The sequence below is a fragment of the Haliotis cracherodii genome, unplaced genomic scaffold (genome assembly GCF_022045235.1).
Source record: "Haliotis cracherodii isolate W230 unplaced genomic scaffold, xgHalCrac1.p SCAF_5, whole genome shotgun sequence".
NCBI classification, from domain to species: Eukaryota; Metazoa; Mollusca; class Gastropoda; order Lepetellida; family Haliotidae; genus Haliotis; species Haliotis cracherodii.
This window is the reverse complement of record NW_027266308.1, coordinates 21474621-21490765: the sequence shown is the minus strand read 5'-3', so window position 1 is coordinate 21490765 and position 16145 is coordinate 21474621. Positions and strand designations below refer to the sequence as shown.

General features: G+C 40.1%; 1 protein-coding gene and 1 pseudogene across 1 annotated transcript; both read right to left on the bottom strand.

Moving 5' to 3' along the window:
* Positions 1-72: 72 nt before the first annotated feature.
* On the bottom strand, positions 73-5844 carry LOC139442872 (interferon-induced protein 44-like). The gene is made up of 6 exons (XM_071223776.1): positions 5302-5844; positions 4866-4924; positions 4325-4507; positions 3854-4000; positions 2708-2879; positions 73-2186 (listed from the first exon to the last, which is right to left on the bottom strand). Exons 1-6 carry the CDS (start codon positions 5825-5827, stop codon positions 1906-1908), a joined length of 1368 nt encoding a protein of 455 aa, XP_071079877.1. The 5' UTR covers positions 5828-5844; the 3' UTR covers positions 73-1905.
* A 5436-nt stretch (positions 5845-11280) lies between these two features.
* LOC139443592 (interferon-induced protein 44-like) lies at positions 11281-12688 on the bottom strand (annotated as a pseudogene).
* Positions 12689-16145: the final 3457 nt, after the last annotated feature.

The window sequence follows — 16145 nt, the reverse complement described above, 5'->3', positions numbered from 1 at the left end:
TACTATTTAGTAATGTTATTTATATATGTACCTCAACATTGGAGACGAAGATTTTAACTTTGGTTGGTTCAGTTATTTTATTTTATTTCAACATCCTTAGTGCCAGAATAAACACAAAAATGATCTGTTGTATTTAGGAAAGCACTATGTATTGTTTTAGCGGAAGTACTCTACTCAGCACTGATAAGGCGACACTTTTTTTATTTCATGGTTTACGGACTTCAAACTCATTTCAAAAGTGAGGGAGGCCAATTTAAAAACAACAACATATGTCTCAGATTTCTTTACTTGACTTTTGTTCTAAAAAGTAAGGTAGGTATATAATAAAAATATTCTGGAGTAGCAAAAGTAAAACAACTCAATTTTGAATGCAAATGGCAACATAACAATATTCATGTCATGGTTGCAATGCATGAACGACGCCGGCATTTTGGCAACATGGGCGACGATTAACTCTTTCAGCACCAGTCAACCAGAAGATTATACTGTTGTGACACCGAGTTCCCAGAGATTCTTGTGTGATAGATGAAGCCAACATTTATCAAGGAAATTATCTGCGTGTAAAACATCTTTGCTGCTACGTGTTTGGCTGCTACATGTTTGGCTGTTTGTCAAATTAATCCTATTGTTTATAAAAATGAAAGTTATGTGTGTCACATTATCTGAATAATTCATTTGCAACTTCGTTTTAAATAAAAAAAAATGTAAGCTAACACATTCATAACGTCCAGATTAAGGACCAAGGAAGCGAAAATTTTCGGCAAATAGAATATTTAATAAAATTCACTAACCTATTTCTTCGTATGTATAATACGTACATCGAATGCTGCCATGTCAGTATCAATTTAAAAGCTTATATTGATTCACCGACATAATGATAATAGTAACATCCACTGGAGTCTTTTCGTAGCTGTAAACATGCGATTTTATTGGATACAAATTGGTATCTACTGACGCTTGCTTGCCGAAATCTGCAACAATGTTCGTGATTAGTCAAATCTAAGCACGTGACTTAAGGTAGCCCATTAAATTACAGCAATGGTACCGTATTCGTGTATGATAATTTTCAGATTTTGACGAAAGGTTTTGGTTAAATCATGTTTTTCTGAACGTTTTAAGCAGGAAATCGCTATCTATATTAGGTTACGAGCTGTGACAAAGATTTCTTGTGCATATATGTTGTTTCGACCTACACCCACATACATATTCAGAATCGGCTGATTTCTGATCAGCTATAAAAGATGGACAAAAACAAGGAATCAAACAGACCTTTGAAAACACCAGGTATACCCAAAGTTAAAGTACAGGTTAATGGTATATCCACATAAGGATAAAATAAACGTGGAAGCTCTTTAAATGTCTTACAATTACACCTACTTCAAATGATCAAATAATTGTCAGTTACCTACTACAGAAAATGAAACAATGCTACAATTATTTCTTTTTTAATCAATATTAATTTCCATTTGATAGAGTTAAAGGGGATTGATAAACAGGCAGAGCCTATTACATATCCTCATCAACGTTCGAGCAGCAGCAGTAGTATATGTGAGATGCTGTAGTATAAACTTACTATTTTGTCACATATGGTACATCAAGGGTGCATCAAAGGTGAACATGTTTAGACAAACATTTCCCTCATAGAGAAGAAATGATGTACAGAGTCAACGATATTAAGCAGTATTTCTTTGTCTAGGTTGACGTTGCCAAACAGGACGGTTCGAAGGTCATCCATTAACACAATAATTGCTTTTAGATCTAATCTCAGTATAATTTGGACAAGTAAATGGGGGCTGTAAAGAACTTTCATTGAACAAAACACGAACATTTAGCATTATCGCAAACAAATATTTCAAATTTGACGCTTGTGTTCTACTATACGGTGCTGGACATTGGACGTTGTAGTCAGTCATCATCAAGGTCTTGACAGTCGTTGAGGAAGTCGTCAGCAAACCTGGTCATCTGGACGAGGCTGGTCAGAGCAGGGAGGGTCACGTTGTCATCTAAGACCAACTCGTCCTCATAGTTCTTAACCGGGTATACGTGAGAGCGAGGCAGGCCAAACAGCTCTCCCGTCTTCTCAACAAGGCCTCCGATGGCAGCGCTGAGAAACAGCTGTGACATGTCTTTGTTGACAAACTCGCATGCCTTGTCCACCTTGGTCAGCAGCACCACCTGGGGCAGACCTGAAGGACAATAATCAGTGGACAGTGGTTCAGTGATCCAAGGACAAATATAATACACAACATTTGTTATCCCACAACACACACACACGCCCGAGGGAAAGCCGGGTAGCTTTACTTCGAAGCCTCGATACAATGCTTGCACGTTGCATGTTGCATTTTGAACACGAAGTAGGTTCAAAGATAATATGTTACTAATATCGTTTTGATTCCCCAGATGGGTACAATGTGCGAAGCAGCAATATGACATCCACCCGTCGTGCTATGCCTGTTATGATATGAAGCATATTTAAGTCAGAAGCAATGAAACCTGGACTGTACCTAAGGGTCACAAATATATTGAGTATGAATAAAGAATATATACTGAAGAAGCAGCAAAACTTACATACATGTTCACGAGTCTCATTTGGTAACTTCTATCACAGCCATTACTTTTGACCAGTGGTTACAAAATGTAATAATGTAAGCACACTAACGGGGTCATGGATATTTTGAGTATGAACATTATGTCATCAGGCCTTTACCTTGTACATTCACCCTATGCTGAACTGCCTTGAACGTCTGTAGTATTTTGTCTGGGAATACATCTATGGCGGTGCTGTCTACCACAAACGCAATACAGTGGATTCGGTCATCTAGGGTTGGGTTCTTCTTGTACCCGGGGACGTCAGGACGGACAGGAACAGACGGGTTGAACTACAATAGGGCGGAGTGAGTGAGCGAGTGAGTTGGGTTTTAACGCAGCCTTCAACAGTTTTACAGTTATATCACGGCATTTCAGCTTAATATTAGAGGAAAGTAAGCAGTTGTTCAGGGCTCATATGTCTTCCACTTTGACGAAATCCACGAATAAAATCACATAAAAATGTGAATGTGTCCAACAAAAGTATTGATGGAAAACCTTTTAATTATTCTTTTTCATTATGGATACCAAAAGGTAAATTGTATAATAATTGCTAATTTGTGATCAAGCATGCCATGTTACATTTTCACTAGTTCTATACTTTTAAATTGAATGTTTTGGATCTTTTATGCTCATAATTTATATACATTTCAGAAAATGATTCATCTCTCCACTGCCGACGAATCAGTACATACTATTCATTATTTAGAAATGTTGTTGACACTATGTACTGGTGTGATTCATTTTAGATGGGATCATGTACAGTTTCATGATACTACCGTTACGTTTGGCAAGATTAAATTATTATGTTTAACATCCTAAAATCTGATTGTATTGCACAAACCAACGTATTTTTACGATAATTCGATTGTTGGCAGGCTGTCGTCATATTGGAGGAATACTGCTGCAACGTCAGGCAACAAACAGACACTCAAACGTTTATGCAAATTGTGTGAATGACGCATGCTACCGGTAGAGCAGGACATGCTTACCCTTGCCGCGAATACCTGGTCTTATCGTAGCGATCCATTCATATCATTTTCACTACTATTTTTACTTTTATATCCCATTGGAGTCAGTTTCGGCAGACACTCGAGATTAAATATTCTCTGGCGTTTGCGTTTTATGTTCAGATGAATATTGACACATGGATTTATTGCTATTATTAATGTTATAGGCAGATAATACATTTTACACATCAACTTGCATTTAGACTGAGGATCGTCACGACTGCCTTCAATGGATGTTTTGCTATACAAAATACTACCGTGAATCTGTCCGGCAAATGGCCATCTATGATCGCCATGAGATCTGTCAAATCCAGATTGAGACCATCTTCAAGTCCCCTCGTGTCACACAGCCGAACCGCCAAGGGCTGCCGACTCTCGGCCGATTTTATCTTATACAAGCGATACTGAAAATAAAATGGTTATGCAGTTACTTTCTTGGTTACCTTCTCCTCAGTTAAGTGGTGCACCCTTGTGTGACAATATCAACTTAATCAGGTCACGAGATGAGATTTAACATGTTGTTTGACACGAAAGCCAAATGGTCTATTTATTTCGTGATGTCTTATATTGTCATAGGCTAGACCCACAGTGTCCTCGATGTATTAGAGGCTGTAATTAGTTGACACATATACCTTTATTTCATTCAAGTGAAGTATCAGTATTATTAAACACCCTAATAAAATCATAAAATACGTGGATACTACTATGCTCAGATACATTCAACATACTGTAGTAGTTAGGCTGTGTTCTGCACATCCGCTGCGGGCGACGGAGGTTATCCGCCCTTTGAATATAGAGTTGATAGTATTAAAGTAGCTGGACTTGCCCGCTCCTACTGTCCCCAGTAACAAGATGTTCACATGGTTCAGCTTCCCCGGGGGTGAGTACGTCTCCAGTTCAGACTTCAGTACCTGTGGAGACACGTTAAGGTTCAACAGGGAACTGTGAACAGCTGCAGATGATGCAATGACGGTTACAGGCATCAGATTGTAACTGGCAGAATAAAAACTTTGTACAGTGACATGACAGACGAACCTGACTGTGTCAGTTTATGATCACATCAATCCGAAAAAACATATATAAAGTGTGTGTTTGATGAAACAGATAAAATATATTTGACTAATGTACACGCAACAGTTGCATATGATATTAAAGGTACACCTTCCTGCCAAAAGCAAAATAAGCACACAGTGTCTTCAGGAATCATCTAACCCGTAGCATAAAACAATTATTCTGATCTTCATTACATTTAGAAATAACAATCGAAACCTTTTGTTTCATCTCGGGGAGCTTCCGCCACGGTGTCTCATCTGGGGGTTCCACGCATTCTGAAATTATACCTCGAAATATCCTAACTTGTGCATATTGACAAGTACTTTATAGAATATACAATCTAGCATATACTAATTGACCCTCATGTATAAGTTGTGGTTACACTTTGACTGAACAGGAAAGTGTACAACTAGTATAACTCGTTGATATCATCACAAAGTTTGTAATTATCATCTGTATTTAGATCTATCCTTAAGGATATCTGTACACATACATGCTACTAAAACCACTCAACCACACACAAGTACCTAAAATGCCATAAGTCTGTCAGTACGCTCCAATAAGATATAGCCGTTATATGTATGGAGTGTTGTCGTTAAGAATCGGAATGTACAAATACAATTGCTCAATAAAGTCTTTAAGTGAATGTCACCTGTAACTTGATACACTTCCACGTCAGTAAACTGCAAATTGTTTCCTGTGAAGGTGGCTGCACTTTCCCCTGGCATGTTGTAAGTTTGGTTTGGAATCATCTTTGCATTGCCTTGGAAATAATTGCTCTGTTTTTTAACTGTTGAAGTAAAAGGGCATAGATCATGTCCTGCTCCAAAGGTAGGCCCATATGAAGCATTATGAAAAACGGTATGCTGTAGATTGGCCGTCTTCACGGGATACTTTTTGGGTTGAAAGCTATTCGCCGCCTGGAGCTTGAACAGGAAGGCATGTTGGTCTGATGTCCAGATACCCTCACTTGACCAGCTGACCGGTGTGTAGCCACCGAACACGTAACCAGCTGTGTTGTAGCAGACGGAGACAGTCGCTCCCTTGTGGTCACACTTCTGATGGAAGGCCTGGGCACTGCACCCGTCTCTGGTCGCCTGGTACAACAGGGTGAAGTCCTTCTTCCCTCCCAGCCATGTACTTAACTGATCCTTGTACGTTGTGCTCAGTTTCGCCATGGCCACAGTATCTCCTGAATGACCCTGTAGAATAAACACATTAATTCATCACTTGTAGATGTTCATGCATGTAGGTTGGATGTACAGTAAATTGTAAACTACACAGGTATTCATATTTTTGCACATTATCTTCACAGCATGACGTCTCCACCTTCATCAAAATGAGGCATTCACATTCAGTACATTGAAACTGAATAACGTTCATTTGTTACATATGTGTGTTTCAAATGACTATATCTTAAGTAACTAGAATAAAAGGTGACATTTCCATATGAAATATCAAGTACATTCTCGACTTCTTTGTTTGACTTGGGGCATGTAAGGTTGGCTCTTTTTGTCCCCCGCCGCGCGAATGCGCGAAGCGGGGGACATAGTATTCACGACCGTCCGTCCGTACGTCCCACCTGTTTGTTGCCGCGATATCTCAAGAACTACACACTGGATTGTCTTTATATTTGGAACTATGGTGTACATACAGACTCCGCAGACACCAGTCGGTTTTGGTGACCTTCACCCCATTTTCAAGGTCACAGCAGGCAAATCTGCTTTTGGAGTTGGAAAACGGTGTTGCCGCGATATCTCAAGAACTAATCGCTGGATTGTCTTCATATTTGTAACTATGGTGTATATACAGACACCAGTCGGTTTGGGTGACCTTGACCCCATTTTCAAGGTCATAGCAAGCAAATCTGCTTTTGGAGTTGGAAAACGGTGTTGCCGCGATATCTCAAGAACTAATGGCTGGATTGTCTTCATATTTGGAACTATGGTGTATATACAGGCACCGCAGACACCAGTCGGTTTTGGTGACCTTGACCCAATTTTCAAGGTCACAGCAGGCAAATCTGCTTTTGGAGTTGGAAAACGGTGTTGCCGCAATATCTCAAGAACTAATCGCTGGATTGTCTTCATATTTGGCACTATGGTGTATATACAGGCGGGGGACATTTCGTCACTTTGTGACAAATACTTGTATAATTTTTTATCCATATATGTTCCCGTTCTATTCGTTCATATTTTATAACAAAGAGCTGAACACAATCGTTGGTTCTGATTGGTCCAAATATAATTAAAATCAGGTATCTAATTCCATTGCATGCCTAAAAATTTACATGCCGTTTCACATAAAAACCGTGCGTATAAAAACATCGATCTATCAATAGCCTATATATCCATCTCATGAATTATTTTGAAACTTACTTCAGAACACGCACAATTAAGTAAAACATACAATAACCACTGCTTTACATTAATATGCCAATCCTTCCTTTTTATGCTACTTGTAAATACAGTAAACTACGTTTATAACGAACACGCTTATAACGAGGTGACCAATATAACGAACTTATTTTTAGTCCCGGTCAGTTGGTGTATATGTGCTGTATAACGAACTCCGGTTATAACGAACTAAAATTAGTGGTCCGTTTGAGTTCGTTATAACCGTAGTTTACCGAAACACTGTCACCGCGAATTACTATGTTGGCAGCCATGGAGGGTGAAGAGTAACCGAAGGTCAAATTGAAGTTCAGCCAGTTTGAAGTTTGCGGCGGAGAGGCTGTCATTCTGAATGTGTATTACAGTTACTCGTGAGTTGTTTCAAAACAACTGGCACATAATTTAAATTTCAAAATAAACAAATACAGTTATTTCACAATGTTTATTGATAGATAGATTTCTACAACGTTAACTTCTCCCACCTATTTACTCATGTAATTATGCGTTATAAAGGAGTTCTTAAAGCGTTCTTGTCACCATCACAAGTCGGGATATCTAATGTACAGTTAGATAACCTCAACTTTCAAAACACAGTAGTTTTATCTCTACAGTAGAAATGTTTTTACGCCGCTTTTAGCAATATTCAGCAATATCAAGGCGCGGGACAACAGAACGTCATACAATGAATTAATGAAACCAGTTACTATGTCATGACAATGAAAACCGCGCTGGGGTCCGACATGATAACACATACATGTACGACCGAGACTTCATCTCATAAATCTTATGCAGATGTTGGTGTCCAATTGCACGTCGGATATACTAAGAGATTGACCTTTTGACCTTCTGGGCAGCGGGGCCTGGGATTTTATCTAAAAAAGTATATTGTCCCTAAAATGCATGAAAAAGATATTTATGCCTCAGATAGTTGAAAGGCTTGATCTTTAAGTTTTAATTCTGAAAATATCTGATTTTACAGATGCAGCTGAAAACATATCTAGCCTCTCCCCGCATCGATTTCAGAACTCGAGACATTATCGGCGATAGACGTACACCCAAGTGTTGTAAGATCAGGAAGTAAACCGAGTATCTGACACTACGACTGAAACACGAAGTGAGCTTGGTCCCCAAGAGTCTACCTACGATTTGGTAGTACAACTGTGACATGTACGTGTACAGTCACAAACTCACGGGAAACATCAACCAGAGTGAGTGAGTGAGTGAGTGAGTGAGTGAGTTGGGTTTAACGCCGCTTTTAACATTATTCCAGTTATATCACGGCGTGTCGGCTTAATGTGGGAGGAAAGACCGAAGTGATGCAGGTCTAAGACGTTTACCACTTCGGTGAAACCCTCGAGCATGGGTATGGTGCTGACAAACCTAGAAACATAATCGGGGCGAACCGGGATTCGAACCCACAATCAGGTTTCTGGCGTGCCCAGGGGACGCAACTCTGCACAGCGAATCGCGGCGCCTTAGCCGACTGGGCCACCCGTGACCCCACATAAACCAGAAATGTGACATAATGCGTGTTGTTATTGTCGTCATTACGTTCTGCATAGACTGTCCCGTTACGAAGGTGATGTTCTTGGCAGTGAGTGATGTAGGCAAATGTCATGACTGTCGGACCCCATCGCGGCTCTCGCCTTGCAGCGCTGAGACCATGTCCGCCACGGATTCCTCAACGATCACAATTATACATTCATAAAATGAGATATCTTGTTGAAGGGTATAAATAATGAATGTCAAGGTATGTCGTCAGATAAACTCAAATATGTACCTTCCAATCACTATGGCTGACTCGGCCGGATGGATTTCACAACACCAAACCACGTGAACGTATTTCCCCGAATCCTACTTTCTGTTCGTGAACTTGATCACAGAGTGGTTTCCCTTTAGAAAAACGAGTCCATTTTACGACACTTCGGGCTGGGGGACAGACAGAGGAGAGAGTGTGTGAGAGAGAGAGAGATAGAGAAGGGGGGTGGATAAAAAGGGAGATTGGAAGAGGGACAGGAGGGAGAGAAAACAGGAGGAGAGGCAGAGGGGACAAAAATTAGGGACAGGATGGAGAGGGAGAGGTGGAGGGGAAAGGGGGGAGAAAGAGGGCGAGAAAGAGATAGGGACAGGTGGGGGGGGGGGGGGGGGGGGGGAGAAACACATCTCCCTGGAGACCGGAGGACAGCTTATAATGTACGCATTTGGTGGAATATGCGAATACTACAAATATATATAATTGTGATAGAACAACTCATGTCAGCCGGTGGACAACGGAATTATCTTACCGCACACCTAATTATATTCTAAGTTTGACTTATGGAGCTTCAGTATGACAACATGGCGCTGTAAACATGTACATGATTATCTTGTTACCCATAAACATGTACACATGCGCCCTAAAACGTCATCGGGTGTTGTATGCCGCAGTGGCGACACCAGCTGGTATCGGAGTATGAAGCACACATCTGTACTTGGGTTTATGCATGTACTATTCTGATTCCAATAACTACATTCAATATACCGGATTCTTCTGATCCACAAGAGTGCACTGTAGTTGCATTTTTGCCATGACAATATAACGGTTTCCATATCAAAATGGATTTTCGCAAGAAGCAGCGATCTATCAAAAGAAATGTGTCTACTATACAAGTAGGTGGTTGTCACAACTCATCAATATGTAAGGGTAAACACGGACCAGAGTTATAAGAGCGTGCAACGGCAAATTACTTTAAACAATACACCTAAAGATTACACCGATGGCACCAGGTGTCCGAGAAAAGGATTCACCCAAAAGCCTCTAATCAGTTCAGCTCGACATGTCTGAATATATGTCAGTTTGCAAACATATGTAACGAATTTGTTGATACATATTCCAAAATACGACCACCAACCACAATAGAATGTACAAAATGATTCACACATTTCGTAAAGTTGGACAACTACAGGTAGAGTATTTTATGAAAAGAAAGATACATACTTTAGCCCTCTCTGGAATAAAACATCAAAGGTCAATCTAACTTCGTTTTAAGAGCGAGTATGGTTTTACGCCGCTTTTAGCAATATTCCAGCAATATCACGGCGGGGGTCACAAGAAATGGGCCTCACACATTGTACCCATGTCGGGAAGCGAACCCGGGTCTTCGGCGTGACGAGCGAACGCTTTAACCACTAGGCTACCCGACCGCCCCTTGTTTTATGAGAAACCCTAAACAAAAATATATCATTATCAAAATATGCAAGAGAGGTACTCTTCTGCCTGAAAAATTTCATTCCCCAGTCAGGGTGAATTTGGACACGCGGCCATTGCTGCAGGAACATCCGAGCTATCACGGGTTTGGAAATGTTTGCATAAATCAGTCGATGTTAGACTGCGGGAGTTCTCTTCTGTTTGTCATCTGGTGATTGCATATTTCCCGACAGTCATCAATAGCAATGTCCCTTTTTTAAACTGGGAGTACATCTATTTCATCTCTGTGTTCCTCCACATGACAACACCACCCCCACCCCATCCCATTTTTCATCACATCACCACATCAGCAATGTTTTAGATGTACATGTATATATGGACGGAAATTATCGTTGAGTTTAATTATTTGCCAACTGGCTGCTTTATTTTACACGCATATTTTGTAAAGACACGGACGCTTGGCAGTTATCAAGTACTTAAGCACAAGGTTCTATCTTTCGGGATGAGCTTGCGTTTTCGTCTGAAAAGTTTGAATGGTGACGTTAGCTGGAAGTGCGTTACATTTATCTGCCTGTTTTTCCTTGTTGAGCGGTGCGCATCTCTGGTGTTATAAACATCATACATCATGGCCACGATACAGGCAATACTTTAGTTTTCCCGTGATGACAGGAGCGCGAGATTAAATTAATTGGCGAAGTAATTAAGCAACACTGATGCAAAAAATAAAAAAACTTTTGTCTTGTTATTAATTACGTGTTTCTAATAATGACAATAGGTGTTTTATATACAGTCAAAACAATATATACGCCTATTAATATAAAAGAGAACATTCAAGTAGAATTTCAATTTTCTAGAAAATGAGAAATCGGTAAAAGTGGAAAGGAGAACGTATCTGATAGATACACCGAGACTCATAACGATCTCATGAATGTTTTCTTAACAATCTAAGCTGCACCAGTCAAACAGAACGTTCTTGTGTTTAAACCTTGAAATACATAAAGGGCAACAAATCACACGATATTCACGTTGAATACGAACATCCATTCAAACTCTAATCTTCCTCCTGATCCAGGAAGTTGCAGGGATAGTCATCGGCGAACCTCTGCATCTGTCGTAGGCTGATCAGAGCAGGAAGATCCACGTTTTCTACCAAGTCTATTTCCTTCTCGTAGTTCTTCACTGGCAGAACAAGAGCACGGGGCAGACCTATGAGTTGAGAAAGCTGCTCCACAAATTTGCCCACTGCAGAACTGTAGAACAGGTTTAATTGTTGGATCCTGTTCTTACAAATGGCATGCCTTGTCGACCTTGGTGAGAATCACCTTTGGAATACCTGAAAGATACAGGGACATACATCATCGGCTGGCCTTTACGGGGAGTAAAGATTAGAACATGCATAGTTTATGTGTTTGTTATTCATGTCAGGTAAAGAAACAACATTTGTGCTGCTACTGCTTCAAGACATACAAATGACTTCTTTGAAAAAAGCCAAATTTATCCATTATCACTCCATCAACAGAACACAACTGGAACTGAAAGAGTCATTTTGAACTGATATGTGCAACGAGCCGAAGCACTTTAGTACGTGTGAATTGCTAGGCAAACCGAATGGTTTAAGTTAACGAACACACAGGAGAAAGGGTTTGTATGCTTTGAATAGAAAGTCTATTTTACGAGTCGCCTCTTTGCTTTGCCTTTTCTTGAACAGCCTTGATGTTTCGAAGAATTTTCTCTAGGAAGACATCTACAGAGCAACCGTCCATAACCATTGCTACACAGTGGATGTTGCCCTGGAGATTCGGCGCCTTCGCGAAATTGCCACCGATGGGTTGAACTACCAGAAAACAATGAGTTTTTAAATGATTTAATTATAATACATCATCTCATTACTATATCTGGTATTTGCATTTCAATAATGCTACAAATAATAATAAAAGCTGCAAAAACCTTTTTCCACAATTATAAGATATTTCTGCTTAGAGCTGAATCAGTTCTTTATTAAGAATGTTGTGAAAATAATAATGAAGGGAGCACCATATATTAATCAGGAATATTTCCATCTAGAACTGCCATCACATCATCTGCTTCAATGCCAAACGTTTCCTCCAAGCCACGTGTGTCACAGAGGCGAACGTTCAAAGGTATCTTCGACTGGGACGAGCGGATCTCGTATTTTCGGTACTGAAATAGAAAATGTTCACATGTTTCATATTATGTACATGCTGTACAGTATTAATTTAGTAACAATCTTTGACAGAAAAGCTCACCTGCGTTGTCAAGCTGTGTTCGGCGCTGCCACTGCAGGCTTGACTGGTCACGTGGCCCCAGAAGATGGAGTTTATGGTGTTGAAGTAGCAGGAATTGCCGGCACCTACCTCCCCCACCAGCAGAATGTTGACATGCGCTGCCTTCAACCCCTCGATTGGTGAATACATTTCAATCTCGGACTTTAAAATCATTCATTAGGGTACCCATGCAACAGTATAGTTAGACATCTATAATGTATTGTTTCAATGAGTATAAAATGGACAAAAAAATGACAAAGCATCCGAGTACAAGAGTACTGCTAAACCATTTATTGATGTACTGCCGGTCAATCTGATTCAGAGTCCGCTCCGATTTCTGTACAATATGAAACGTCAACGCCAGAGAGTAACCAGACACGATTATATTCAAGTATTTTCTGAGGACATTTGACACAATGCAATAAAGTGAAGAAAACAGGAGTCCTGACATTCTCCATTGCTGCTTTCCTGATATCAGTTGATGATGCAACCTGTAGATTCAAATGCCCTACATTGAATAGGTCGTCATACATTGGATACATCAGCCTAATTAAATCACTAAATATATAGATTGTATATAGATTGTATATTTAATCTAATTACTATTCCTCTAATTTGCATGGAAGTAAAGTCATACTTTCATTGAAGACAAACTATGACTCTTCGATATAAGCGGAACTTGGTGAATACACATTTCTGTGGTTTTGGGGAGTAGCATATGTATAGACAGATACAAGTAATAATCAGGATCAAATACCATTATCCTCTATGGACAATAATTGTGTGCCTCAGGTTTTACATGCCATGAACAAAAAAATACGCTGTGAAAAAGATGAACTGAAAGCTTATTCTACCTGTCGCTAGGTGTTATCCAGCCATCACGCTGCCACCACAAAAACGAGAAGGTTCAGTCACAAATTGTTTATCGTGTTTTTCCACTACACTTTCGTATTTTTGAATTGAGTTTAACGGGCTCACACACGTGCACAAATGTGCGTTTGCATTTATATCTTAGTTTTTAGCAGCACCGACGAGAAGCGTTTTGTTGCAGGAATCGATGTGTTCGTGTTGAAAAAACATTAACTATGTCAATGCTAAATAATATTGTTTAATTTACAAAATCATAGACTTCTTGATGTTGATAAATGTTTTTACTGAATAAAAACTAGTAATCTACCATGTCCTGGAAGAAATTGTTATTTTGCCTGCCTTAACATACTTCAATTCACCTAAATCTAATACATTTATTGCGCATTCGTTTAATGATTGTAGCTGTTATCTTAATACAATCTCTAAAATGAAAAATGACAGCAAATCAATGCAGCTGACACCGTCCCTCTATTTGTTTATTGTATGACTCACAGGGAAGATAACACTGCAAAATGGAATACATCGAGATTTTCTTAGAACTGGCGGGATGGGTATTTTCACGCGAGTCGGATGTTTCCGAGAACTTGCCGTCATGTGGGATGAATATAGGTCAGAGGGTATCTCTCCCAACTGACACTATCTCTCCATGACTGAGTAATCACATGCACTAACAATACATAGCGGTGACTAAAGTTCATCCGGTTCATAGTTCATGTTTGAACATCGGGATTGCCCTGGGATATTTGTTTGTGATAGAATTACCTTCCTCAGTCAGTGTCTTTAGACATGTAATTTCTTTCATTGAAATCAATCAATCAAATACAGTGCTGACTTGAAGTGCTGACTTCAAAGAGAGTATTCATGTGGGGAATCGAACGATTTAACCACTTGGCGACCCCACCGTCCCTTTGTTTATGAAGGGAATGTTCAGTTATTGTGAAAGGCAAAAACGCTATCTGGTCCCTCTATCATGCTTATGTCTCCTGTGTATCTCTAAAGTGTTTCCTGCGTGTCACGTCTATTCGCTAAGTTCGCCAGAAACCTGTGATCGTTGATTCCAATCCTGGTTCTCCCCGATGTTTCTAGGTTCGTCAGCACCATACCCGTGCTCGTGGGTTTCACCGAAGTGGTAAACGTCTGAGACATGCATCACTACGGGCGTTTAACCCAATGCACTCACTAACTCTTACCCGTCTCGTACGTATCTTTCACGTAAATTTCTATGTATTCCCTGAATATTTCCTAAAGCCCGATACCTGTTATCTACACATCTTCTACATGCTACATATCTGTTACATGTTTCCTATGTACTGTAAATCTAGACATTCACGCGTTTCCAAATTAATACGATACCTGCCTGTTACTCATGCCAAGCACATCGATACGCACATTATGCAAATTTCAGATCATACATCAACTTCTACACAAGTGCAGATCCTCCACGTGCAAAGCGATGCAAACAAGCCTCCTTTAGGGTATTCAATACACGTTCTTTAATCTTATCTAGTTTGGATTATCGTTATCGCCTCGATAATGCACAGATATGTCTGAAACTTTTTGTAGGGGGTCACACTTGGTATGAATAGTGGTATGATTAGTAAGCAGAAAGCCGAGTGACGTCGCTCATTCATGAACGTTGTGTTATGTATTTATGGGTCATTGCAATAAGAAAGGACGAAATATGCATTGATCCGATCCTAAAGTGGTGCGAGTTCAGGGTGTGTAAGAAACAGATTACTGCACTCGACTCTGTCAGATACCAATTATCTTGCAAATTTCCTGACGTGTGTGTTTCCTTCGTGTTTCCTACGATGCATCCATGTTTCCCATTTGTCTACAAGCACTGACAATAACACTCATATGAACTGTATGGCAAGAGAGATGACTTCAACTTTCCAAAAGTCAACTTTTCAAGGCGAAGCGGGATTCGAACCTACGATCACAGGTTTCTGGCAAGGGAAGCAACTCTGTACAGCAAATGACGACGTTCCAAATGTCATGGACACGTACTACTTTGTTTCTCAGTGACTCCCTGGCAATAGCATCATATATATCAATCCGCAAAACGTCCAGATAATGTACATGCTTTAATTGAAATGACTGGTCGTGAATTACCTCGAGGTGAACTGTTCTGTTACTTCCCTGTTGATTAATAAAGTACGAGTTTCTTCACTGAGTGAGACTAGGTTTTGTCCAACGCCGCTTTGAACAGTATTCCACTTATATCATGGCTTAATGTGGGAGGAAAGCCCGAAGTGATGCAGATCTCAGACGTTTACCACGGAGGACGTTTATAGTCATAAGTATGACATCTATAGGAACAGGAACTGATCAGAACCTTCAAAAGGAGTTGATTCCATTACAAATTCTCTATTCCTTCACGTCAACAACCACTGTCCAGAGATAAACACTGGATTCACTGCAGCCAATATTAAACTTTTTCTGAATTTGTTATATCCTTTGTTAACTGGTAATAATATTGCAGGTACGTGTCTTGTCTAGTCGTTGACATGGCTTTTAAACATGGTGTTTAGCCTTTGACGTGAATAAGGGTTTAACGCAGCTTTGAACTGTATTCCAGTTATATCCCAGCGTGTCAGCATGATGTGGGAGGAAAACCCGAAGTGATGCAGGTCTCAGATTTTTGGTGAAACCCAGAAGCATGCTGCTGACAAACCCAGAAACATAACTGGAGCGAACCGAGATTCGTACCCACTGTCATAGGCTTCTGGCGTGGCTAACTCTGCACAGCGAATTTCGG